Source organism: Staurois parvus, unplaced genomic scaffold (genome assembly GCF_062004578.1).
Source record: "Staurois parvus isolate SC_StPar_1 unplaced genomic scaffold, SC_StPar_1.0 ptg000020l, whole genome shotgun sequence".
Classification (NCBI taxonomy): domain Eukaryota; kingdom Metazoa; phylum Chordata; class Amphibia; order Anura; family Ranidae; genus Staurois; species Staurois parvus.
Window position 1 is genome coordinate 14,841,583 of NW_028317816.1, and position 26,643 is coordinate 14,868,225.

General features: G+C 40.2%; 1 protein-coding gene across 1 annotated transcript; it reads right to left on the minus strand.

The window, feature by feature from the left end:
* Positions 1 to 619: 619 nt before the first annotated feature.
* On the minus strand, positions 620 to 26,643 carry KIF15 (kinesin family member 15). Its single transcript, XM_089687513.1, has 11 exons — positions 26,543 to 26,643; positions 26,202 to 26,324; positions 25,907 to 26,053; positions 22,197 to 22,280; positions 20,328 to 20,465; positions 16,845 to 16,954; positions 15,764 to 15,839; positions 9,587 to 9,624; positions 6,380 to 6,545; positions 3,292 to 3,423; positions 620 to 2,227 (listed from the first exon to the last, which is right to left on the minus strand). Exons 1-11 carry the CDS (start codon positions 26,639 to 26,641, stop codon positions 2,153 to 2,155), a joined length of 1,188 nt encoding a protein of 395 aa, XP_089543639.1. The 5' UTR covers positions 26,642 to 26,643; the 3' UTR covers positions 620 to 2,152.

Genomic DNA, 26,643 nt, shown 5'->3' on the forward strand with positions numbered 1-26,643 from the left:
GTTACCATAGTAACATTGTACTACTTTGGGGAAGCGATCAGTATTTTTTTTTTTTTTTACACAATTTGCTTATAGCAAAGAATTATTTTGCTATAGGCAAGCATTTACCGGAATTACATCGATTCATTCAGGGTTTTTTTTTTTTTTTGTGCTTAGCTGTGATTTGGCCACGGCTAATCACATGACACAGCTGGGCTGTGATTGGCCCAGCTTGTGCATGTGATCGCTGTGACCATTCACAGCTAGCCACGCTAGTATACAATGGATGGCATGAATTAAGCCATCCATTGTATACAACTGTCATGTGACCTGCTGTGATTGGTTACAGCAGGTCACATGGTACCGGCAACGGGGCCGGTACTCAGATCTGTCATTGGCCGTGTCCGAGGTACACGGCTGGTGACAGATCACGCCGCTGTGCGGCTCTGCAGGCATGCAAACTGCGCATGCCCGAAAGGATGCCATATGGCGTCCACTCGAAGGGACGAGGGGTTTTGCAAGCCGCCATTTGGCTATATGCCGGGTGGGAACCTGTTAAATGTTGTATGCATCATGGCCAGAAATTATTATTTAAAGACCTGATATACGCGCCTAGCAGAATAACCACACTAGAAAAAGGTTCATAAAAACTTTTTAATAAAATCGGAGGAAAAAAAAATCATTTATTTGTTGCTTAGAGTAACAGGTTTTATTTACACTCCCAAAAATATGGTGGTAAAACGACATTAACAAATCAGAGATAATATAAAAGTCTGTTCTATTTACCATTATTAAACAACCAAATCAATCTTTGGAGATAGGAAAAATATCCGTTCAGTTTTTCCACCACCAAATTCTGTCTGTATCTCAACTATACAACCTGGTTGCATCTATCATACAAGCAGTGACCAGTTTATACATCACATAAAACGACAACACATGTAAAAGGAACAAACTCCAAGCACATGACAAATATTTACATGTCTACATTATTTTGGACAAATAAAGCTGCCATTGTAATGCTTGAAAACATTCAAATTTATACAATTGTAAAGGTACATCACAGATCACTGCTCTCTATGGCATGTCCTTACTCATGAACTTTGATGGTACATGCAAAATGTGCTTCTGCAGAAAAATCGCCTCTGTCACACTTGTGAGCGTGACAAATCAGACAGTGTAACAAAAGGGCCAGTACAAATTTTTATTTCTTTTAAAATGAAACGGCTTACCAAGAGAGGCTTTCAAATTTATGGATTCTGTATATAGCTAAAAAAATGGGATATACATACTTTCCTACATGTCCTTAAAAAATTGTGTTTAGTACTTGCATGTACTGCAAATGTTTGGTCATCTTGAAAAAGTAATATTTTAACCAAGCTGCATGGTAAAGAGTTTCATTTAAAATCTTGTTAATTGTATTATTTCCACTACAAGTTACAGTTAAAGTGTTACTAAACCCACAACAGTAAAATCAGTCTGTATATGCAGGAAAACATGCTTGATATACTCCCTGTGGAACCTAAGGGGTTAATCCTATGCATTGTATAAAAGCGCTGTTAGCTCCTTTCATCTCTGATCCTCCCCTTCTTCCAGTGCCTCCCTCTTCTCTCCTGATAAGATAGATCATGTGGAGTCACTCTGCACATGCTCAGTTTGGTGTTCATTGCTAGTGAGTTTTATTTTTTCTCTTGGGAGAGTGCATGTGATCAGCACAGTGCCAATTAGCACTGTCCAGGCAGAGGTCGGGGTTCTGCATCTTCCTAGAGCAGAAAGAAAACTCCTCCTACAAGCTTTAACCAGTGCTCTGCTGAAGTCACAAGACTGCTCTACCTGCTGATGAGAAAAGGTAATTAGCAGTTTGTATTTACTAAAATAATTGCACTTCCATGTTGTGTGTACTGTGGGAGATCAGATAGTGAATGCAGGGTCCTGGGTTTAGTAACACTGTAACTTCATTTAGGAAGAGATCATTCTAGAGAACCTGTTTTTTCTCTGCATGCATCCATCCGCATGGAATCTGCTCTTTGTGAATGTGGGTCATCACTACAAGTTGGTTGCAGGCTGGTTCTGGCATGGTGATATTATGGCAGTGGAGCTGAATGTTGCTTCAGAATGTTAAGTTACCATTTACAACATTATAGCCATGTCTGCATCAAACATAATTCACTTCTTAAAAGTCAGGATATTGTTCGGGTTTCTTGCCTTCTCTGAATAGCAGGTTTTCTGCTCGTAGTTTGTTTATCTCCTATGATTGAAAGAAGAAAAGTCACATATTTAAGAAAAGCAGCAAAATATTAAATACCTGATATATACATTAAATATGATATATGTTTGTCATGACAGAACTCAAAGACTGACTTAAAAAAAATAAAAATGTTAGCAGATGGTATCTTACATTATGTACAGTACACATTTGGGCTGTATTCAAAAAGCTGTTCATATTATTTGCTGAAACCAGGCATTTCCCCATACCATCAGATCATCATCAATACAGCCGTGAACCAGTTTTACCTGTTGCTACTTAGGTGATAATTGTCTAATGCCAGTTATGACTGACTAAAAACGGTTTTTATTTTGTCCTAAATTATGTAAACTTTCTGGGTCACACAATCAAGTAACAGACACAAGTTTTCTGGTTACACTTACAAAATCATAAATACAAGTTGGTTGAACATATAAAAACTCCACGAATAGAAAAAAAATAGTTTATCTAAAGCTTACTTTTTAGTTTTTGGATAGTGGGAAATAATTAAACCCCAGTCGGGTTTTTTTTTTTCTTTCTTGCACTGTGTCCCATTGGGGAGACACTTCCTGCCCTGAAGACACAACAGCAAGTAAGAGGAAATCCATCCAAATGGAGGGGAAGGTTCTTCGAAGACCATGACCGTAGTCATCAGGACAAAATGAGTTAATCTTTCAAGTGGGAACACTGACAGGGGTTCTAACCCACTTTAGGGGATTCAAACCTTTGTGGTGTATTACTACACATTAATATCTGTTATCTCACAGGTAAAGTATGTTGTGGAAAAGCAGCCTACTTATTTTGAATGGTCTGCCAGTGCACCTGCATTTTTTTTTCCAGTGCACCACAAAGCAGAAAATGGTTCACATCACTATGCAAAATCAATGGAAAAATAAAGCCATCCATACGCATGTCAAGATGCACACTGGCATGAAATGTAAAGTGCAACATGCATCAACATGCATTTCTATTGATTTCAATAGCTTCATTTCTGAAACAAATTCAGGTTAGGCCTTAAATATTTATATTGGAATCCATCTACATGCAGTAATATGAGTGTGTCATACCTCAATAAGTTTGTTGTTGTCCTTTTTCAGTTTCACTAGATACTGAATTTTCTGTTGTGGATTTTGATGTCCAAGTAGTTTCCCGTTTTCTTCCACAAGAGATGCAATCTGCCTTCTTAACAATTCGGACTCCTGCAGGGAGGAAATTGAAAGTCTCATTGAGATTCATGAATTTTATGTTTATCAAGACGATCCAATTAAATAACAGGCCTTTGAGAAAAAGATTTGGTTATATTAATATTTATATCTAAGTCCTAAGGAAGTTGCATTAACTTTAGTAGTGATATTTATTCTATGCTCTGAAGATAATGTTTTAACATATAATAGTAATAGCCTTTATTGCAATTTATTTATAATACTATGGATCTGTTCATTTCCTCAGACATCCTGCTGTGAGGTGTATGCTTTGAACACTACATGACCAGAGACTAAACGGAAAAAATTTCTCTATTAAATATATATATATATTTTTTAAAGAAAGCACTTTTCATCAGTAATCACTCCTCGTCAACCCCACTTTAATTAATCCATCCCAGGTAGAAGCAGGGTGTTCATTTATTAAAGCAAGTGTATGGTTACATACTTTTTTGATCTGCAGAATGGCTGGCACACGCATGCACACACACCCCTCATTTAAAAAAATAAAACCTCATTTAAAAACAGCACACACAAATGACTAGAATCACTAATCCACAATAGACTGACACCCATCTCTTGGAGCAGAATAAAAAACTCTGTTGATGAACTCTGCCTAATTTAGCCATTATCTGTTATTTGGAAAGAAAGTGAGGGGACATCCCCCCTCAACAGGGGCACAGACAATAAAAAAGCATAACAGTTCTTAACCAGTTCCTGTTAAAAAGAAAAAAAAAATGTTGCTTTTTGCATCACCATGACACCCATCATGAAGAAAGTGTGGAGGGTGCGGGGGGGGCACAAGTACCTTATTTTTATTTGTGTCTGTGTTCTTATTTGGGTAAGAGTGAACACTCATTAAAACATAAAAGTCCATTAGGTAGTAGGAAAACACACATAGGGTATATTAAATAGCACACTGTGTGGTAAGCAAGGAAACCCTGAATTTAAAACCTCAATACAGAAAGTGCTCAACTTAATACCAATGGGCAAATCTCAGACAAAAAGCAGGCAGATAATTCTTGGGCCCCAATCACATTTGACCATTTTGTAACTTAAAACTTCAAAAATGCTCAACATCCAAAATCCCATCGTTTCCAGTTGTGCCTGTTCACACCTGTGTGCAGTGATGCTGGCAGCTGAGAAAGTTACAAACTTCAAGCATTTTTGGCCTCAGTAGGATCAAAAATGCGCAAACACATGTGAAAAAACATGTTAAAATGCACATATCACATTTTCTCCTGCGATTGGGTAAAAACTATAAAAACACTCAAGCCTCAGGTGCCCGCATAAATTGTACAAATGTTCAAAAAAAGAAAAAGAAAAAAAAAAAAAAGCTGAAAAATAACAAAAAGATGCTCAGAGCTCAAGTTTGAATGCAGTCGAAAATCACAGATGTGCTCTAATAAAGAACTGTATTACTCCTAGGTTACCTTCTTTGTCCAAACTAGAAATACCCAATGTAAAAAGTAAATAGTAAGCTGTTGCAAACATCAATTTGCGTTCCTGCAAAAAGCAATAGAAAATGGTATACTGAAAGACACTGCGCTACCTAATCACATCAAACTATTTCCATGAAAAAAAAAAAACCTAACGAATATATTGGTAACCATTACCACAAAAAAGATCTGTACCATTATATCAAACTAAAATAAGTGAACAATCGATCCGGAGATCCAAATTGTAAAGTGTTACAGTAGAGCATACAAAGTGCAATGTGTAACTAAAGAATCATCATAGAAATTAAACAAAGACAAATTCTCTGTGTGTCTCAGCCTATTGATGTCAGCACTGGCCGACCTAATCAGTGTATTGGGTTCATATCCTAAGGTGAGGGCAATATATTAATGGTGGTGAGCGTCACTGAAGAAGAGGTGGATGATGATTTAGCATTGTGAAGCCCATTTCCTGGCTGAGGATTCACTGTGTGGTTCACACGGGAGAAAATATTCAGGACATAAATAACACCAATAGACTGAGACACACAAAAGAAAGGTCTATTTCTATAAAGAAATGTTTCATTACACATTGCACATTCTATATTGATATATACAGTCACAATTATAATTTGGATCACTGGATTGTTCACTTATATTGGTTTGATATAATGGTACAGATATTTGAGTTAATGGTCAACTTATACATAGGCTACCTGGTTTTGAAAGGTACCCGGTCTTATGTCTGGAAATAGTTTGATGTGGTTATGTAGCACAGTATCCTTCAGTATACCATTGAAATCAAACATGTGTTTGAGGATTGTATGACAATGATGTTTAGGATGATATAAAGAATACAAAAGCATTATCTGATCACATACAGGACTGTCCTTTTTCCTATTAATGAATTAATAAAAAAAAAACCTGCTAGCAGGTATAAAAGTCCAGGGACAAAGAAGTATTTGCAGCTTTTATTACTCTTTTTACATCTGAATCCTGGCTGTTTGGTTGTTTTGAAGCCTGCCCACGTCCTCCCAACTTCACACATTTGTATAGGTCAATTGCGGTTGATGGCTGTCTCCCTAGCCAATAGAAGTGTATGGAATAGGAGTGGGCAGGTTGTAACTGCCAGAAGTGTCAGAGCTTTGTCCATAGAAAAAATGGCCAGTTTGCACAGGTACCACTACATTATAAAGATGCTAGTTGGTATAAAAGATTACTTCAACTAAACAATAGGTTTTCAATTTTTGAAGGACAGAAGGCTACAGGCATTGCGTAATGTGCTAAGGGACACTCTTATAGCATATGATGTGTATAGTAAGGGTATGCAAACTGCAGTAACCCAAAGAAATAGATCAGTTATAAAAGCTAGAATGCCCATTGCTGTGATATCCTGTACTTTTCTATGATTTACAAATTAGGCCTAGATGCTCTTGGTAGAGAACGAAAAGTGGCATGTAACGTTAATACTATATGTTAATTTGCAATTAAAAACAGTATATCACTTTTCTTATTACCTGTAACTTCTTCTCAGTCTCTTCATTTTTTGCTTCCATTTGAGACCGGATATCCTCTTTTTCCTGGAAGGCCTTCAGTTCTAAAGCTCTTGTTCGGCCCAGTTCCTTATGCAGCTCACTGAGTGAATTTTCCTTATTTCTAAGCATATGTCTCGCCTCTTCTAACCTACATAGATATAAAAATAAACCAGAGAACTGCAAGATGACAAAAATGGAATCTAGCAAATAATATATTTTTGGGCAGAATTATGCTAGCTGGCACAACTTTCTACATTTTATCACCTCTAAGTTGTTGATTTGGAAAGAGTATGCAGCCTGTGAAGTGTCAGTTGATGTGTACATACTTAGAAGTTAAAGCAGGACTTCACCCAATCACAGGTCACACAGTAGTAAACAAAGATGTCATGAATGGATTCCATTCATGACTATTGTTTTCTAGGGGACATGCGATCACACAGTGATCACGTGGTATCTGGACTGCTCTTAGTGGACAGTTACCGAGCACTGCAATCCACTGTTCCCGGTGGACACAACAGTTGCAGATAATGCTGCTTCACGTCTGAGCAGTGTAATGTACTGGTATGTCGCAGTGTCTGGGGAAGCTGCTGGACAGCAGTAAAATTACTGTTGGCCGGTCGTCAAATGGTTAACTACTCCATCATACACATTCCAGGATCAGGCCCATATATTCTAACCATTTCTGGGCTGGGATTAATGTAGACTTCTAAAGATTCAGAACCCATCCAAACCTCTTCAGAGTGTGCACCACGAGAGACACATTGGTCGCCAGCAGAGAAACTGATTGTTCTCTCAAAAGCAAGTCCTTCAGATGTCTTATAGACCAGGAAAACCTTGAGAAAGTAAGTCTCAGAAACAGCATTAGAACCTTGATGAACACACTGGAAGCTGTGGACAGGCCAAACAGCAGGACCCCAAACTGGAAGTGGTGGCTCTCTACTACAAACCTTTGGTGAGGCGGAAATATTGGAACATTAGGTTAAGCAACTTTGTTATCCACGGATGCCAGAAAACCCCTGCAATTTTTGCAATTCGAGAAACTTGTTAAGTCTCCTGAAAGCCAAGTGTAGCCAGGTGCCGGCTACATCATTATGTCATTCAGGGACATTTACAGATGAGACTCCCCTCATTTTCTGTTTGTTTGGAACAAGCAGTGCGTGTTAGTTGATGTAATATGCTTTGCTTTTAACACACCCTCTCGCTACCTTCTGAAATGGAAAAAGTACTATGTTCCTACATACAGTGGGGTCATGGAGGACAAATGTAGCCTGAGGCAGCGGAGGGCAAAAAATACTTTAAATGTTATTAGCTTTAGGTTAATAGTGTACATACATTTCTTTTTTTTTTAAACCAAAATATATTGTCACTTTAAAGGATAAATTCACTTTTGGGAACATGTTACATGTTCTACCCGTTTTTAGGGTGGATCATGTAACATATTCCCACTCTTGTAGCCACAGTCCGTCCGCAGCCTCTAGTGACGGCAAGCTTCACCCACCTGGCTGTGTCTTTCAGTCAGAGTTCTGTGAATGGGAAACTACAAGTACCGACAGCCTTTGTGGTTGTCAGCCTGTAGTTCTCAAACTAGAATATCGCTGTTGAGCGCTCTGGTAGTTCATTGTCTCTTTCTGTCATTGTGTACCTGCCTGCATGTACAATGTACAAGATAGATACACTGACAAGTCTGCAGGAGTCTTGCATGGCACCTGCAATCTGCTTATCACGAGTGCAATGCATTACAGGTTCCAAGTAATAAAAATAATAAATGCGCGTTTACTTGCAAAAATATGAACATTTTATTTCAAAAAGGTGAACTTATCCTTTAGGACTTTGTTCCCATTAACATACACTATATTGCTAGAAGTATTGGGACAGCCCTCCAAATCATTGGATTCAGGTGTTCCTATCACCTCCATGGCCACAGGTCTATAAAATCAAGAACCTAGGTATGCAGACTGCTTTTACAAACATTTGTGAAAGAATGGGTCGCTCTCAGAAGCTCAGTGAACTCAAAATGTGGTACCGTGATAGGTTGTCACCTGTGCAATAAGTCCATCTGTGAAATTTCCCTGCTACTAAACATTCCATGGTCAACTGTTTGTGGCTGTTGTTCCCGGCTGCTTCCACTTTGTTATAATACCACTAAGTGGTAGGCCACATAAATTGACAGAGCAGGGTCAGCGTATGCTGAAGCACACAGTGCGCAAAAGTCGCCAACTGTCTGCAGAGTCAATAGCTAAAGACCTCCAAACTTCATTTGGCCTTCAGATTAGCACAACAGTGCGTACAGAGCTTCAGGGAATGGATTTCCATGGTCGAGCAGCTGCATCCAAGCCTTACATCACCAACTGCAATGCAAAGCTTCAGTTGCAGTGGTGTAAAGCATGCTGCCACTGGACTCTAGAGCAGTGGAGACGTGTTCTCTGGTGTGACCAATCACACTTCTGTCTGGCAATCCAATAGACATGTCTGGGTTGGGTGGTTGCCAGAACGGTACTTGCCTGACTGCACTGTGCCAAGTGAAAAGTTTGGTAGAGTGGGGATTATGGTGTGGGGTTGTTTTTCAGGGGTTGGACTTGGCCCATTCGTTCCAGTGAAGGGAACTCTTAAGGTGTCAACATACCAAGACATTTTGGACAATTTCAAGCTCCCAACTTTGTGGGAACAGTTTGGTGATGGCCCCTTCCTGTTCCAACATGACTGCACACCAGGGCACAAAGCAAGGTCCACAAAGACATGGATGATCGAGTTTGGGGTGGAGGAACCTGACTGGCCTGCACAGAGTCCTGACCTCAAACCAACAGAACATCTTTGGGATGAATTAGAGCGGAAACTGCAAGCCAGGCCTTCTTGTCCGATATCAGTGTCTGACCTCACAAATGCGCTTCTGGAAGAATGGTCAAACATTCCCATAGACACACATAAACCTTGTGGACAGCCATCCCAGAAGAGCTGAAGCTGTTATAGCTGCAAAGGGTGGGTCAACTCAATATTGAACCCTATGGACTAAGACCGAGATGCCATTTAACTTCATGTGCGTGCAAAGGCAGGCGTCCCAATACTTTTGGCAATAAAGTGTAGTTTGACACATGGATCTTAAAGTGCAAAGGCTCATTTCCTGCTACAGAAAATAAATAAAATTAAAATTCTCATGTGCAGTTTAGCCTGAAGCAAAACTACCAAACTTACTCAGCTTGCAATTTCAAAAGTTGCTCAGATGTTCGACCCTGTTGTAGAAAAAGAAAACAGTAACATTTCTCAAACGACTATATAGTAATTACATGCAGATTAAATCATAAATCCACATAAATCATAAAGCCACAGGTTCAGTGATAATATGAATTGTTTGTCAAGTACATTATCCTGTTCTAGTTTTATTGCATTCCTTTGTACCACATTTAAATTTTAGTATTAAAAGTCACAAAACTGAAATGTGGACAAACTATTAGGTAGAACTCTAGTCAAATCTTTCTCTTCCTATTTAAAAACAATCAGATTTGTTTTGTTTATTGTCCCGGGGATGAAGAGAAGAAATAACACAGTTGATGGTAGTTGCCAGAACAGTTTTTTTAGTGAAAGATTTTTACTTTTAATTCTGGTGACCACTGTCAACAGCGGGATTTCCGTTTGCTTTCTGACAGTTGACTAGATCTCCCAAACAGAGATGCAGACACAAATAAAAATGCAAAAGAGCTACTAAAGTAAATCTAAAGCCAACGCCCCCCCACCCATTTTGAATAGGGTAGTGTTAAAACTGCTGTCAGTTTTTTTTTCTCACCACAAATGTTTTATTAACAATTATTATGCGGTACAAGTAAATGGCAATATACACATCCAATCAGGCAAAAATGTTACAAAGCAAATCCAAACAAAATCAGTATAAAACAAAGTGGCACCACCAGCAAAACAGTGACAAACCATATAATATAATAGCTTAAACAGTGGCTATTCAGAGGTTCAAGACTTTCCAGCAAGCGCCTCCAACAGTGATACACCAAGGTCATGAGTGATCAGAAAGGGGTGCACACGCCCCACTAACAGATGTGTAGTGAGCTATATGAACTACATGGGAAGGGTCAGCCAGCAGTACACAGGGAGCAGAAATATGACCAAGACTCCTCCCACCATACAGGGCCAACAAATTACCTGTCTATTTGAAGCCAAAATACTGTGGCAGTGGACTGCATAGGTATAAACTCTTTGCACAAACGAAAGAAAAAGCTACAGTAGGTCAAATTTGAGATGCAAATGAGAAGGAAAAAAAAAAAGGGGGGGGGGGGGGGGAGTGAGGGTAAAGGGAGGAAGGGAAAGAAGAAAGAGGGGTAGATTGAGAGCGGAAAGAAAAAAAGAAGGGAAAGAAAAGAGGAAAGGAGGGGAGGGGGAAAAGATTGGACTATAGGAAGAAAGGATGCTGCCGCTAACCAAGGGGCAGAGAATACGCCCACACAACACACCCCCTGGTAAAAAACAAAGTACTCACTGTCCTCTGCAGGTCTACTGGGAACACCCCTTATGGGTGAGTTAAAGTTCACCCTGAAGATTAATATAATCAGTTTGAGTTTGATACTGAAGCCAACACATCCAGGTCTTATGAAAGTGTGAAATCCTCTCCACCACCGTTGGGGCGTGATCCGAATGCCATTGGACAGGGATGCACAATTGAGCAGCATTTAACATGTACATCGCTAGGGACTTAAAGTACGATTGTTTAGGTAACCCCGAGTGGTGTAGCAAAAACTGCAGGTGTATACTCCAGAGGGGTTCCAGTCACAGCGGTGGTAATACGATGGACCTCCTGCCAGAAATTCGTTAAAACTGGGCATTGCTACCAAATATGCAGCAGCGTTCCTTGTGCCGAATGACACCACCAACATTGATCAGGTACAGCTGGGCAGAACCTATGGACCACAGTAGGAGTACAGTACCATCAAGATTGCAGCTTATAACCATTCTCCAGAATATTGACATTCAATGAGCCCTAGTGTGTATAAAGACAAAAGTCCTCCCAGTCTTCCGCGGTAAGGGTAATATTCAGATCCCACTCCCACTTAGAACGAGCGGTAGCACCAGGAGGCGGCTAGGCAGGGAACAGGGACATATATATAGAAGAGATCATGTGAGCCTGAGGTTGCTCCGACGAGCAGGCGGTTTCAAAAGCCGTCCTAGAGCGTGCATAGGTGGATCGGGTCAAAAGGAGCATTAAGAAAATGTCTGACTGGAAAGTAGGCCCAAAAGGGCAGTGGTTTATTGGAAGCTTGCATGGGGAGAGCCAACCAGTCTCTAAACCACCCTGTCAAAAAAGTGGAGAGCCCTTAACGTTTTCCCCAGCCAGCTCCCTTGTAGAGAAGTCCCAGAGACCCCAGGAGGAAAGTCTGGATTAAAAACGCAAAGGCGTTAGTGGCCTAGAAAGCAACAAAATAGAATAAAGTTTACTGGCCTGATGAAAAATTCGTAGGGTTGGCCCCAGCAGTGGGTGGGTTTTCATCCCCTTGTGGGATTCAACAGATGATATACAAGGTAAAGTGTAAAGAGGCATTTCAGAAAAAAGTTGTTCCACCGAGACCCAACCCTTCACCCGGTCATGCACAGACCAATCAACCACCCTGGACAAATGACAGGCCCAGTGATATTTTTTAATGTCTGGGAGGCCTAGCCCACCTTGTTGTTTACCAGGGCGTAACTGAGTCTGTGAGATTTCTTTTGCCATAAGAACGCAAGCATTGCGCGCTTCAGGGATGAGAAGAAAGCTGCCGGTAGAGCTATATGAACAGTTTGGAAGACATAAAAGAGGCGAGGTAGCACATTCATTTTAAGAATGGCTACTCTGCCAAACCATGAGTAACAGGATCGATCCCACTCGCTAAGGTCCCCAACTATGTTGGATAAGAGTGGTTGGAAATTAGCCTTATACAAATCCTACAAGTTTGCAGGTAGTTGGAATCCTAGGTAAGTTATCAGGCAGCCTAGGTAAGTAAAAGGAAAGTTGCACACACATTAGGACACCTCATCAACCGGCAAAGATATGTTACGAACATGGGATTTGGAATGATTAATGGATAAATTGGACAGGGACCAAAAATGCTCCAGAGCCCGTAAGAGTTCCGGTAAGGCAGAGCAAAGTTCAGTTAGAAACAACAATATGTCATCCGTGAAGGCGGCCAGTTTCACCTCCCCCACTTGCGTCCGAACCCCTTGTATCAAAAGGTTGGCTCGAAGGGCCCACAGGAATGCTGTCAGTTCTTTTACCATCTGTCTCATTTCCCTTTACGTCCTATCCAGTAGAAGCAACAGGAAGTGAGAGGAACAAGTGTCCCTATTTGAAGATTTCCCCTCTATCCCAGTTATAGTGACAGCTCAGAAATGAGGATTTACCTTCACTTTTATTCCCAGTGATATTGGTGATCAGGCTAGTTAGAGAGTGTGAATCTCCCTAATGAAGACACCTACAGCAATAAACACCTGTAAGTGGTTCTAACTCCTCACAAAAACAAAAAACAAACAACTGTAAGCTATACTTAGTGTTACTAAACCTAGGACCCTGCATTCACCATATCTAGTCTCTCTCAGTGCACAGAACATGGAAATTGAATTAGTTTAGTAGTTTAGCAAATATAAACTGCTAAATATCTTTTCTCATCAGCAGTTAGAGCAGTCTTGTGACTTCTATCAGTATCCAGCAAAGTGCTGGTTAAAGCATGTAGGAGTTTTCATTTTCCCCTAAGAGGCGGCAGGACACACTGTGTGGAGAGTGCAGATTGGTCCTGTTCTGATCACATGCACTCTCCCAAGAAGAAGAAAAAAAAAAAAAAGCAATACAGACCACACTGAGCATGTGCAGCTTGCCTCAAAGCCTCGGTTCTATCAGGAGATATATTGGGGACAGTAGAAAAAGGGGATTAAAATCCTTTTTACACAATGCAGAGGATTAACCCCTTAGGTTCCACAGTGAGTATAACATGCATGCTTTACTGCATATACAGACTGATTTTACTGCTGTGGGTTTAGTAACACTTTAAATTTGTTCTTGTTAAAAGCCTATTCACACTAGTCCGCTTTGGCGAGTTACATGCACATTCATGCGTGTGTTGTGCAACACATGAATAAGAATGGACTGCCAGCACACCAAAACTGACCAAAAGCATACCTGCAGTATTTTTGTACAATGCAATGTACTGTGTGCTGCAACACAGGTGCATTGTGAAGATGCAATCGTGTGAACTGGCCTCCCTCCGAAAAAAAACAAAACAAAAAAAAAACAACCACCTTTTACCTGCCACTACTGGATGTCTGCTAACTAGTGGTGCATCAAAACCGAAAATTCAGGATGCACTTGGCCGAAAACCGAAATGGACAGGTTTTAAAAAATTAATATATATTTAAAAAAAAAAATGCACTTTAATGATTAAAAAACCCCCCAAAAAATATATACCCCAATAAATTTTTTTAAATATGAGAGATAATGTTATGGCGAGTAAATAGATACCAAACATCCAATGCTTTAAAGTTGTGCATGCTCATGGAATGGCGTCAAACTACAGTACATAAAAATCTCCATGAGTGATCTGACGTTCGTGGCGATACCTCACATGTGTGGTTTGAAAACCGTTTACATATGTGGGCATGGCCTACCTTTATTTATTTATTTTCTACATTATCCCTTAAAAAAAAAAATTGCAATCACTTTTATTCCTATAACAAGGAATGCATGCATCCCCGCATGATAGAAATAATTAGTGACATGTCCTCTTTATGGAGAGATATGGGGTCAATAAGAACGCACACATCTCTCCTGTACAATGTAAAGCACTGGATCAAAAAAAGCATTGATCTAGTGCTTTAACCACTTGCCCTCCAGAGGATTTATGCCCCCTTCCTGACCAGGTAATTTTTTGCATTATGGCGCTGCGTTATTTGAACTGACAATTGCGCGGTCATGCAACTCTGCACCCAAATTAAATTTACGTCCCTTTTTCCCACGAACAGAGCTTTATTTTGGTGGTATTTGATCGCCTGTGCGGTTTTTATTTTTTGCACTATAATTAAAAAAAAAATTGAGAATAAAAAAAAAAACTATTTTTGACTTTCTGCTATTAAACATGTCCAGTAAAAAAAAAACAAATTTCGTCATAAATTTAGGCTAAAATGTATTCTGCTACATGTCTTTGCTAAAAAAAAAAATCCCAATAAGTGTAAATTAATTGGTTTAAGTGAACGTTATAGTGTTTACAATTGGCGGTATATATACTTCGCTTTTTTTTTTTTTTTACTAGTAATGGTGGCGATCAGTGACTTATAATGGGACTGTAACGGACATTCTGACACTGGGGGGGACAGACTTGGTGTCACTGACATCCTCAGTGACACCAATACAGTGATCAGTGCTAATAAAAAGCACTGGCACTGTACTAATGGCACTGGGCAGGAAGGGGTAACAAGTGGAGCAATCAAAGGGTTAACTGTGTGCTGTGTTTGTACTTCGCATGCAAAGCAGTGTGCAGGAGTTGACAGGGGAGGGAACAGTTTTGTTTACAAATAGTTCTTCCCCCCCCCACGTTGGAGATGTTTGGCATATCACCGAGTGCTGGCGAGTAATCACCGGATTGGACACGGTGATTGAGTCTGTGAATGGCGGCACGGGTAGGGCGCGTGTGCGCCCTATCCAGAAATGCAGAATCACATATATACATGCGATTTTGCGCACAGCTGCTGCCCTGTAGCAGTATTTCTGCTATGGGGCGGCGCTAAAGCGGTTTAAAAAAAAAAAAAAAAAAAAAAGGCCTTATTTACAAGGCGCCAGAACTGGAAGTGACATTGCTCCAGTCCTCCAAGGGCATAGAGATGAGTGTGGGGCCATCTTTCCTTCACTTATCTCTATGCCAAGCGCCAGGATCGTTTGGTGGTTTCTCAGGTAAGGCTGAGAACTACCGAGCGGCGGCAGGGGATGGCAGCAGCAAGGGGGCGGGGTTATTTTCGGCACCTGTATTGATGCTTATTTTCATATCGGCTGGAATGTTTCGGCCACGGAAATTTCAGTGCTCCCCTACTGCTAACAAACTGGAATAATGCTATCAGATCGGTATACAGTTCTTTCACACCATTTTCTTGCTCTACAGCTCAGCCTAGAATGTAGTTTTTATTATGTGTCTTCTATGGCTTTGTTGTTTTTTTGCATTTTATATAAAGGCAAGTACAGTGGTAATATGGAGGATCCAATCACCTATAGCAAGCTATTAGGACCAAGTCGTATGACAGCAGAAATATGAAATTTGATTGGTAGCTATGGACATTTTTGCACATTTTAATATGTATCTGCACTAATTTAGGCCATAGAGCAGGAGAAAGTCAGAAAGGACATTTAGCCGTTACCTTTTCTAGACGTTCAGAAACTTCTTTTTCAATTTCTTTCTTCAGGTCCAGCATGCCAGATTTTGACTGTTCATTGCTGCAATCATACAACAGAGAATATAAGCCTGTAAATATAATGCAGTGAAGTTGCTTACCATTTAAAGAACGGTCACACACTGTTTTAGGGCCGTGCACATTAGCAAAATACATCAAATTCCTGTGCCCTCTTCCACAGACACTGTTGATTCAAATCTTTGTTACAACCTGCAGTAAGTGGCCTAGCTGTAAGAATGATCTTTATGTTCTGGTAATATTTACTCAGACACAAGTGAAAAAAGTCGTAAGAAGGGACTGAAGCAGTACATCAGCGTGAGGAGAACTTTAGTGCACAGAAACGGCATATGGAGCAAAGTCAGATTTACAACCCTAATTTTCTTTATCAAAATATCTTCAGCTCATGTTCTTCTTTAAAGTAAATCTAACATCTAAGGTTCACATGCAGCTATTTTATTTCATGTTTTGCTGAAAAAAAAAGAGATGTCTAAAATTCTTCTCACCTCTGGAGAAAGTCATTCTATGCTCCCTCTAGTGCTGCACACACAAAATGCTAGAAAATGTTGTCAAGTGATCTCTGCTGAAAAAAAAGCAGATCAAATTGGCTGCTCCTCTTCAACAGTGATCATGTATATTCAATTGCCTAGGCTTGTAGTTTGAAGTGGAAACTAAACCCACCAATTTAACAATTTCCCAAACAGACTCAAGGCATGCCTTGAATAATAACTGTTACACAGTTACTTGTGTGCTTATGTTAGCACTTAACCAAACTGTCAGACCATCAAATGGCTGGTGTCATAGCTGATCACATGGTCAGCACCATGGAAACTGCAGATCCAACAGCAGCTTCCCTGGCTGTGAAGGGTAGGAGGGTTTAGTTCAGCTTTAAGTACTGCACTACTATGCCAATGTGGAAGAGAACCATAGCACTGCCTATCACAGGTCTGTTTCTGGACCAGGTCATCAGCTCATCTGAGCAAACTACTCAGTGGTATAGCTTGAAGGAGGAGGTACTGATGTGTTAAAATAGGCTCTCTTTGTTACATACCAATTATTCTCTACTTTTCTGCAGTTTTTTAGCTGGATTTGTAACTCGCTGCATTGTCCCTGCAAGTTCTGGATCTCAAGATGAAGATTTTCTGTTTCACATAACTGGATCTAAAACATAACAGAGAAGGCAATTATTGCTTAAGGATTCTGTTAAGTGGTTGTAAAGTAATTTAAAATCACTTGCAAGCCCTCTGATTTAAGATTTAAAAGTACCATGAGGGACTATTTTGAAAATGATGATCCTAAATTCCTTCACTCACAGCTCCGCTGTGAGGTCATGTGATCCCCCTCCACTCTCCTTCCACAATCTAAGCAGAGTGGTGGGAGGGGCTGAGACTCTCTGCTGATGTCAGCCGGCGAACTGAGGGAGATAACATGACTGCACAGCAGAGCTGTGGGAGAAGGTATTTAGGATTATAATTTTCAAAAAACTCACACACAGTAAAATCTTCTTAAACCAAAGGGGATGCAAGCGATTCAAATATAGTATACAGAAAATAACGTCAGGAGGAGAGGGGAGGGGCAGGGAGGAGATTGGCTCTCGCATACACAGAATTTGGCACATACACAAAAAGGACAAGCAGGGAGGGACGGGGAGAGACCTAGAGCAGAAAGCGTGATAACAGAGGCATGTAAACTGACCACGGTATCATGGATCAGCATCCATGATTATCGTGGTCAGCATACAAAGGGGACACAGGATCAACCAGGTATTTTGCATAATACAATGGGACAAATTACACTGCAGAAGAACTATGCTATAGATCATGCTTTAAAGGAACAGATTTTTTTTGTAGGGTCACAAAAAAAAAAAAAAAAAGGATTTTAGAAGCCTATCCCTAACGAAATACAGTCAACTCATATTGAAAGCAAAAAGTCAGTGCTGGCCTCCTCTATAGGAAATGGATCTGTATAACAAGAGATGTTGACTCATATTGTAACAGATTAACCAGTCTTGAGCCTACTCGACAACTTTATAAGTTGTGCATTGCCCTCCAAGAATGGAAAAGTGTCTCTAGTGTCCATAGAAATAGCTGCATCATACCATCACATACTTTAGAGAACAAATAGGCCTAGGAAATAACCATGTATAAATGGAATTACTATACTTATCTAGGTGTAGATTCTCATTTTCTAATGGAAAGTCTGCACCTGTCCCACTGTACTATAATGTTATTACTTATGTGTATGCAAACTCTTAACAAATGTGTCAGATTTGCATTTTTCTACCAGACTCTCAGACTTGATCATGCCAACAGCAGTTTAAAATGGAGAAAAGTTTGGATTTTTAGATTACCTGTAAAATCCTTTTCTTGGAGTACATCACAGGACACAGAGGAGTTAACAGTCCTTACATGGGTTATGCTGCCACCTTTAGGTGAAAACTCTACCAAAAAAAAAAAAAAATATAGGCAGGGGACCCTGCCCAGGCATAACCCCTTCTAGAGTTTTTAGCAAGCAATGAGGAAGGAGGAACAAGCCAGAGTTAAAGGTCTGTGTCCTGTGATGCACTGAGACTTGTGGAAGAGGCTTGAACCAGGAAAAGAGGAGCCTAGCCCTTGATTCCAGAAGTCACCTAGAAATAGTAGATTTAGAAGCATCCTGAGCCTTACAAGGTCCTTCAGACAGAAAAAACAGGGAATAAGACAGTCTAAATGAAGCCATAGAATTTAGATAATTGCAAATAGCCCGAATAACATTCAAATAACGAAGTCTTCTGTTTGGATGTTAAGAAGTAGGGAAAATGGATGACAGCACAATGTCCTGATGCAGGTGAAAGAGAAATAACCTTAAAGTAGTAGTAAAGGCCTTTTGTTGATTTAAACTTACCGATAAGCCTATAAATAAGGCTTACCTGTAGGTACAGTAAATATCTCTCAAATGTGCACAGTTTAGAAGGCATTTATTTTAGCAGCGCCGGTGATGTCACTGGCACATGCAATATGTGCTCTCACTGGCATGCCTTCCATTGAGAAAGCTGTGCCGCGGCTGCGGCTCACATAAACATGCACAGGAGTGACGCAGTTCAGCCATTCAAACAGCCGCAGCTCATGAACCCGAAAGGAAGACCGGTTAAAGATGGAAGCCCTATGTGGTGACAGCTCACCGCTGAGAGGGCTTTGTTTTCAGGTAAGTCTTTCATAATGTGCTAGTATGCGATGCTTATTTTTTTTTAAATTCTGTTTCACAGTTTACTACCGCATTAAGGTGTCCGTTTATGACACAGAGAATAGCTGCGATTCAACGGATCTCAGCTATTCTCTGGTCATTCACAGTTTATGACACTCAGGAGATCATGTCAGCCCTTCGCTGGAGATCTGTGTTCTCCCTCCAGATTCTCCAGCCCAGAGCTGGAGAATCGGAGGGACCGCAAACTAAGCAGAGATAATTTACCTCTGTTTAGTAAACTGATCTTTTATTGTAATCTCGGGAGATTATAGTAAAATCAGCCGTTTTCCAGAGTTTGTATACCGTTCTCCAGCGTTTGGAGACCGTTCTCCCTTCGTTCGGAGAACTGCTTCATAAACTGCATTCACAGGAGAACTGTGTTCTCCGAGAATGCCGGAGAACTGAGCAGCGATCTATTACCGCTGGTTCATAAACGGACACCTAAGCAAGAAAGGATTGAAGCCTCAACGCCACCTAACCCTGGTGAAGTAACAGGAAAGGTTTCTTGCAGAAAAGCACAGCCAACTCAGAGACCCTGCAAGTTGAGGTAATGGCCATTAAGTAGGCAACCTTGAGCATAAAAAGGGAATCTCACAGAGGGGTTCAAAGGGAGACGACTGTAAAACAGACAAGACCAAGTTAAGGTCCAACAGAGATAGAGGGCATCACACAGGAGGAACAATCTGAGTAACACCCTGAATGAAAGATTTTGATCAAGGAATGAGACTCAACGGATCTTTGAAATAGCATGGCCAAGGACGAGAATTGTCCCTCGATAGTACTCAATGCCAAGGACATCCCCAGACAAGACTAGAGAAAAGCTAGAATCCAGTCTACTACATACTACCGAGGATGAAATTTCACACCAAGTGAAATAAGCCATCCAAGTATAATGGTACATTTTCTGACATTTTTATAGTACAGCTTCTCTGTAATAATTATATTTCTCTAGAATCAAATGGAGAGTCTGAAACACCCCAGTCTCTAAGGACCTGGGCTTTATCAGGAGTCCATTCACCTGAAGGTGGAAGCATAACCCATGTAGTAATGACTTAACTCACATGCTTCCTGGCAATCACAGAAATCCTAATTTTTATTAATGAAAATGGTGCTCTCAACATGATTTAGTGGGCACAGCAAAGTCTTGGAGATTCTGGTGGCAGAATGACACAATAAACGTAAGCCAATTCCCATAGATAAGGTTATTTTACTAAAAATATTAGCGCTTATGCGATGTGTACATTTCAGATATTAATGGTGCTCCATGGAGTTCTAGGTTGATAGCAATGTTCTATTACCAAAAAAAATATACCTTGAGTCGGATTATTTCTTCATTTTTGGACATTCTTTCCTCATTTAACTCTGATATAAGCTGCTCCAAGTGTGAGTTTTTATTGACAAGACGTGCCATCTCATAGTCAAATGGGTTTCCTAGTGGAGTTTTTGGAGTCTATGTTAAAAGAAAAAAAAAAAAAAGTTAGGTGTTAATATAGTGATTGCTAACACAATAACCTTTGTTTTTCCTCATCTGTTATTCTCTTATCTCTGAAGCAGCTGTAGGGTGTGGTCCAACCTAAAGGCACATTGAAAAAGCTTTTCTGTGAAGTCTATTCAAAGCTTTAGGATAAGTTCACCTTCGGGAACATGTTACATCTGTTTTCAGGGTGGAACATGTAACATGTTTCCATAGGCGCAGCCGGTCCCCCCCCCCCCCCCCCCATGACAGATAATGCGGGGAGAAGTCTCCCCATACTAATCTGTCAAATTTGAACACAGAGTGGCCGTGCGAGGCTCTACCCACATGGCCGCATAATTCATTCACAGACTTCTGTGAGTTAATGAATTTCAAGTCCCGGCTGTAGGCATGTAGTTTTCAATGAACATCCATGGCGCTGTGGCTTGCCGTGGTAGTTCATCCCGTACGGCAAGCAGATATTCCGATAGGTCAGCAGGAGACCTGCATGGCATCAGCGATCTACTGATCGCTGGTGCAATGCTTTGCAGGCTCCTATAGACAAAATTAATAAATGCACATTTTTTTATCAGCAAAAAAATGTGCATTTATTATTTTGTCTAAAAGGTGAACTTATCCTTTAATTAATGGCAAAACAGAATACTGAATTAAGCATGGGCATCTTTGCAAAAAATGCAAAACTGCAGATTTCCATGGTCATTTAACAACCATGATCAGTTGATTGCGGGTGTAATGCTAGACACCTGCCAGGCTTCTGCAGACTCTTCCTCCAGATTCTATACTCGAGGTATGGGCTTTCTGTTAAAGAGCTGGAGGAAGTGTCAATGTACTGCAAGTGCGATAATCTCATGTACTTCTAAGAACCACAAATCCATCTGCCACGGTGGTACATGCCAGTCCTGATACGCTCACTCACTGAATCTATGGAGGAAGCCATGGCTGGACTTCAAACATGTCTCTCTCTCTTCATCTCCATTACAGGAGGAAAATATCAAGATCCACAGGTATTTTCAATACTTGCGGAAAACTTTCTTAGCTTTAAAAATAAACTGCTGCGGCCACCACATCTAAGCACTAGTAAGCTGCAATACATTACAATTGGAAAAAAAAAACCCCTGTAAAATGGAGTTTAGGTTTCAGTTTGTTTCATTCTGTTATACAGATTGTATATGCCAAGTAATTATATAGTAGATTAGTTGAGTAGATGTACATAGCAGTAAAGCATTTACATAATTTTGTATAGCAAAGTAATATAAAAATTAAGATAAAATGCAGCAGTTGCAGTTGAATACTCCCATGTATGCACATTATATTGTAATTATGCACCGTGTGTGTGGGTGCCCTTCAACCAATGGTGAAACAATGTGCCCCAGCCATGCGCAGTGATATTGTATGCTATAAGCAAGCATGCACACTATATTGTGCCTCCGCCTCTTTGATGTGCAGATCAATATAGCAGCAATATCCCACCTTTGTGGGGTAGTGTGTTGCCATTCTTGTGCATGATCTCGCCACCATATTGTCATGTTGTAAATATAATGGGGAAATCCCACACATAAGAAGGGGTGGAAGTGCACTACCACAAAAAAGTATTGGTTGCCTTTAAAATGCCATGATTTTACTCTACAAAGAAATAGACTGAGTTTAAGTAAATCTGCCCAATTTACAAAAAGTAACAAAGTAAATATGTTCTTGTTGGGAGACTACCTGTAGAAGCATAGCAGGGGATCCTTTGTTGCTGTTGGGTGGTTTTATTCCTTCATCATCAACAGCCTCTGGCATTTCAAGCACCTGTACATAAAAGAGAAATCAGCTTACCATATGATTTACATAAACAAGGCGTAGTCAGCATTTTCAAACCAGTAATACTGTAATATTTAAAACTACAGGCAACCCTTCATTATTGAGGATTTTAAAAATGTTGCATTTTTTTTTTTTAGTTATTTTGAGGTTTTAAAATATTTTTACAATGTCCTTTTCATTTTTTTTAATCACTTTTAATGCTATCACAAGGACTGCAAATATCCCCTATAACTTCAATGGGCATTGTCATATATTCTTTTTTTTTTGAGAAATCTGGGGTCTATCAGACTCTAGATATCTCCTCTGCTCTTACATTATCTAATCTCACCAAGATCGGTGTGATCAGATGCTTTCCCAATTTACAAATGGCGCTGTTTATATCCTGTGAAACTGAAGTGATGAAATGCTCGTAGCTTCCGATTTCTTAGACTATAGAGATGATTGGCACCATTCCGGTCTCCAATCAGCTCTATGGTCAGCTGGTAGAAACACCGGCTGCATTCTCAGGTTCGCCCGATGGCATGGGACTGCCTGAGAAGGCAGTGGAAGGCAGCAGGGGAAGGGACATAGTCTCCCGCTGCTTGTAAAAGCAATCCTGCAGCTAATTAGCCACTAGGATTGCTTTTACATGAAAGCCGATCGCCAGCTGAAAAAAGAAAAAAAAAAAAAAAAAAAAAGCGATACCAGGATGATGCGATGTTTTTTTTTTTGTTTACAGCCTGTGGGCTGAATGAAAAAAAAGAGGAGAAATCTCTACCACAAAAAGTGTGTGGTATGCCCTGGCAATCAAGGGGTTAAATGTGATTACTGGTGTACTGACGGGCAATCTGACGCTATCTGGGAGGGGAGTGAAAGCCACAGGAGCGTGAATCACGTATATATACACGTGATTTTGTGCACCCGTGTCGCCCTGCAGCAGTATTTCTACTATAGGGCGGTCAGGAAGCAGTTACAGAAGCAGTTTGCGTTACTTTGACATGCAATGCTGCACCCAAATTAAATTTATGTCCTTTTTTTCCTTACAAATAGAGTGGGGAAAAAAAGAGTTTTCTTTTGGTGGTATTTGATCGCCTGTGCATTTAATTTTTGCGCTATATAAAAAAATTGAGAAAAAAACCCCCACTACTGTATTTTTGACTTTTTGCTATAAAACATGTCCAGTAAATAAATTTAAAAATCAAATTTCATCATAAAAATTTAGGCCAAAATGTATTCTGCGACATGTCTTTGCTAAAAAAAAAATGTGTAAATTAATTGGTTTACGTGAAAGTTATAGTGTTTACAAATGGCGGTATAGATACTGGAATTTTTTTTTAATACTAATAATGGCAGCAATCAGCAACTTATGGTGCCGATCAGCAACTTATGGCAGGACTGCGGCGGACATTCTGACAATGCGGGGAAACGGACATCCCCAGTGACACCAATACAGTGATCAGTGCTAACAAAAAAGCACTGACACTGTACTAATGGCACTGGGGAGGAAGGGGTTAACATTTTGAGGCAATCAAAGGGTTAACTGTGTGATGGGAGTGTTTTACTAGGAGGCGTTCGCTTCACTGTAAGCGCACTGATCGGGATGGCAGTGCTCATCTATCCCGATCAGTGTGCCCAAACTGACAGGGAGGATGGCTGCATTGAAAACAATGCAGCCTCCTCCCTGTCGGTGATCGCCGGTAATCACCAGGCTCCGCTGGGTAATCACCGGCCGGGACCCAGTGATTGACACCCGGGGGTCGCGATCAACAGCACAGATACCAGAAATGCAGGATCATGTTTATATACGTAATCCTGCGCACAGGAGCCGCCTTGCCACAGTATATGCACTGTGGGCGGTCCCCTAGTGGTTAAATGTAACTTGTTACAACAAAAACAGTATCGCATAGGGTTAAAGCACAAAATAACTGTGTCTTTAACCACATGCCACCCAGCCACTGTATAAAATACGTTGGCAGGGCAGCACGGCTGGGCAAAACCACGTTTTAAAACGTGTGTTTTCAAAACAGGTAGGGGGCGTCCCGTCGATCACGGCCGCGGATGTCAGTCGCCGGGTCACAGCCAGTCGTTACCAGCTATGTCCCGGCGATTAGCGGCAATCACTGACAGAGAGCACAGCTGCAGTAGCTGTGCTTTCTGTCAGTTCCCTGACAGCTCCTGACATGCTGATCGGGACAGAAGAGTTTATCTCTCCGGATCAGTGCGTCTCCGTGCAGTACACACTCCCGCCCCCTAGTAAAATACTCCCCTCACACAGTTAACCCTTTCACTGAATAATAAAGTTAACCCCTTCCTCCCCAGTGCCATTAGTACAGTTTCAGTGTTTTTTTTTGTTTTTTTTTGCACTGATCACTGTATTGGTGTCACTGGGGATGTCAGTAACCCCAAGTCAATTCCTCCCCAGTGTCAGAATGTCCGCCGTAGTCCCGCCATAAGTCGCTGATCGCCGCCATTATTAGCTATAACTTTCACGTGAACCAATTAGTTTACACATATTGGGTTTTTTTTTTTTAGCAAAGACATGTCGCAGAATACATTTTGGCAGAAATTTATGACTAAATTTGTTTTTTACATTTTTTTTTACTGGACATGTTTTATAGCAAAAAGTCCAAAATATTGTTTTTTTTTCCCGCAAAATTGTCAGCCTTTATTTTTTTTTTTTATAGCGCAAAAAATGAAAACCGCACAGGCGATCAAATACCACCGAAAGAAAGCTCAATTTGTGGGGGGAAAAAAAGGAGGTAAATTTCATTTATGTACCGTATTGCATGACCGCACAATTGTCCGTTAAACTAGCGCAGCGCTGTATAGCAAAAAAATGGCGTAAATTGCAGTATCTATACCATAGTTTGTAGATGCTATAACTTTCACACAAAGCAATCAATACACTTATTGGGATTTTTTTTTTACCAAAAACATGTAGCAGAATACATTTTGGCCTAAATTTATAACTAACTTTGAGTTTACTATATATTTTTTATAGCTGAAAGTAAAAAATATCGTTTTTCTTAAAATTTTTTGGTCTTTTTTTGTTTATAGCGTGAAAAATAAAAAGCGCACAGGTGATCAAATTACACCGAAAGAAAGCTCTATTTGTGTGAAAAAAAGGACGTAAATTTCGTTTGGGTGCAGCATTGCATGACCGCGCAATTATCAGTTGAATTAGTGCAGTGCCGAGTAGCAAAAAGAGGCCTGGTCATGAAGGGGGGTAAATCCTCAGGAGGGCAAGTGGTTAACAAGTTTGCTATCAAGAATAATAAATGCATAAGGGCTTGTGTAGATGGGCATTTATGTCAAACCGAGGCTTTTGCATTTAAACATCATGCAGCTGAAATGCATGTGTTTGTACTAGAAGGTAAAGGTAGCCTTTTGTACTCAAAGGCACCTTCTAAAAGGACATGCAGCATCCAGAGAAATAAAATGCAGTGCAAAGCAGGTCAAATGCAACCTCAGAACTGCTATCCATTACTGCACCATTGAGGTAAATAGAAATCAGCTGACCTGAGTTGACAATATTTCAAACAAACATTAAATGCAGGTAACAATGCCCATCTATGCATGCCCTAAAACCTCCTGGTAACGTACTATTAAAAAGAGTCATTAAATAGTTGGATTACCTGGTTTGTTAGTTCTGCAATTAATTGTTCTTTTTTGAGTAATTCTTCTTTTTGCTCTACAAGCAATGCTTCTTGATTATTAAAGGCTTCAGTTAACTTGCCAAGCTGTTCAGTTGCGTGAGCCAAGTCATCACATAAAAGTTCTCTCTGTTATTTAAAGCAAAAATATTAATAAAGCAATGCTATAATTACAAATTATTAGCCGATGCAGTGTTTCAAGCACAAGGTACTTTTCCCACTAGCGAGAATTAGATATATATTGACACATCAATAAAGGTTACTTCACAAATCTTACCTCAATATTGTCAGCTGACTGTTTCCGTTCCAAGCCCTCTCTCAGTTCCTCGATTAGTTTTTCCTGCTTTTCTAAAAGAGTTTTGCTCTCCTCTTTAGCAGATAAGACAGAGCTGTATTTACTCTACAAAAAAACAAACAGGATTTAATCAGAGACACTATCACCACTGTAGAAGAAAATCTACAGACTGCTTTTTAAATTAGATTATGCGCAATGGCTCATACAAAAATCCCAGCATCATACAACATGTTCATTTTTCACATCTAAGATATTTTAAATGACAGGATACAAAAGTAAGGAAAACTTAATGAAAGCATTTGATAATGGAATGGTGCACATACATTGAGATCTTCTAATTCTTGTGTAAGCACATCTATAGACTCCGTTTTGTGTAAGAGGTTTGTCCGTAGGCTCTGGATTTGGCTCATAAGATCTGTCATGA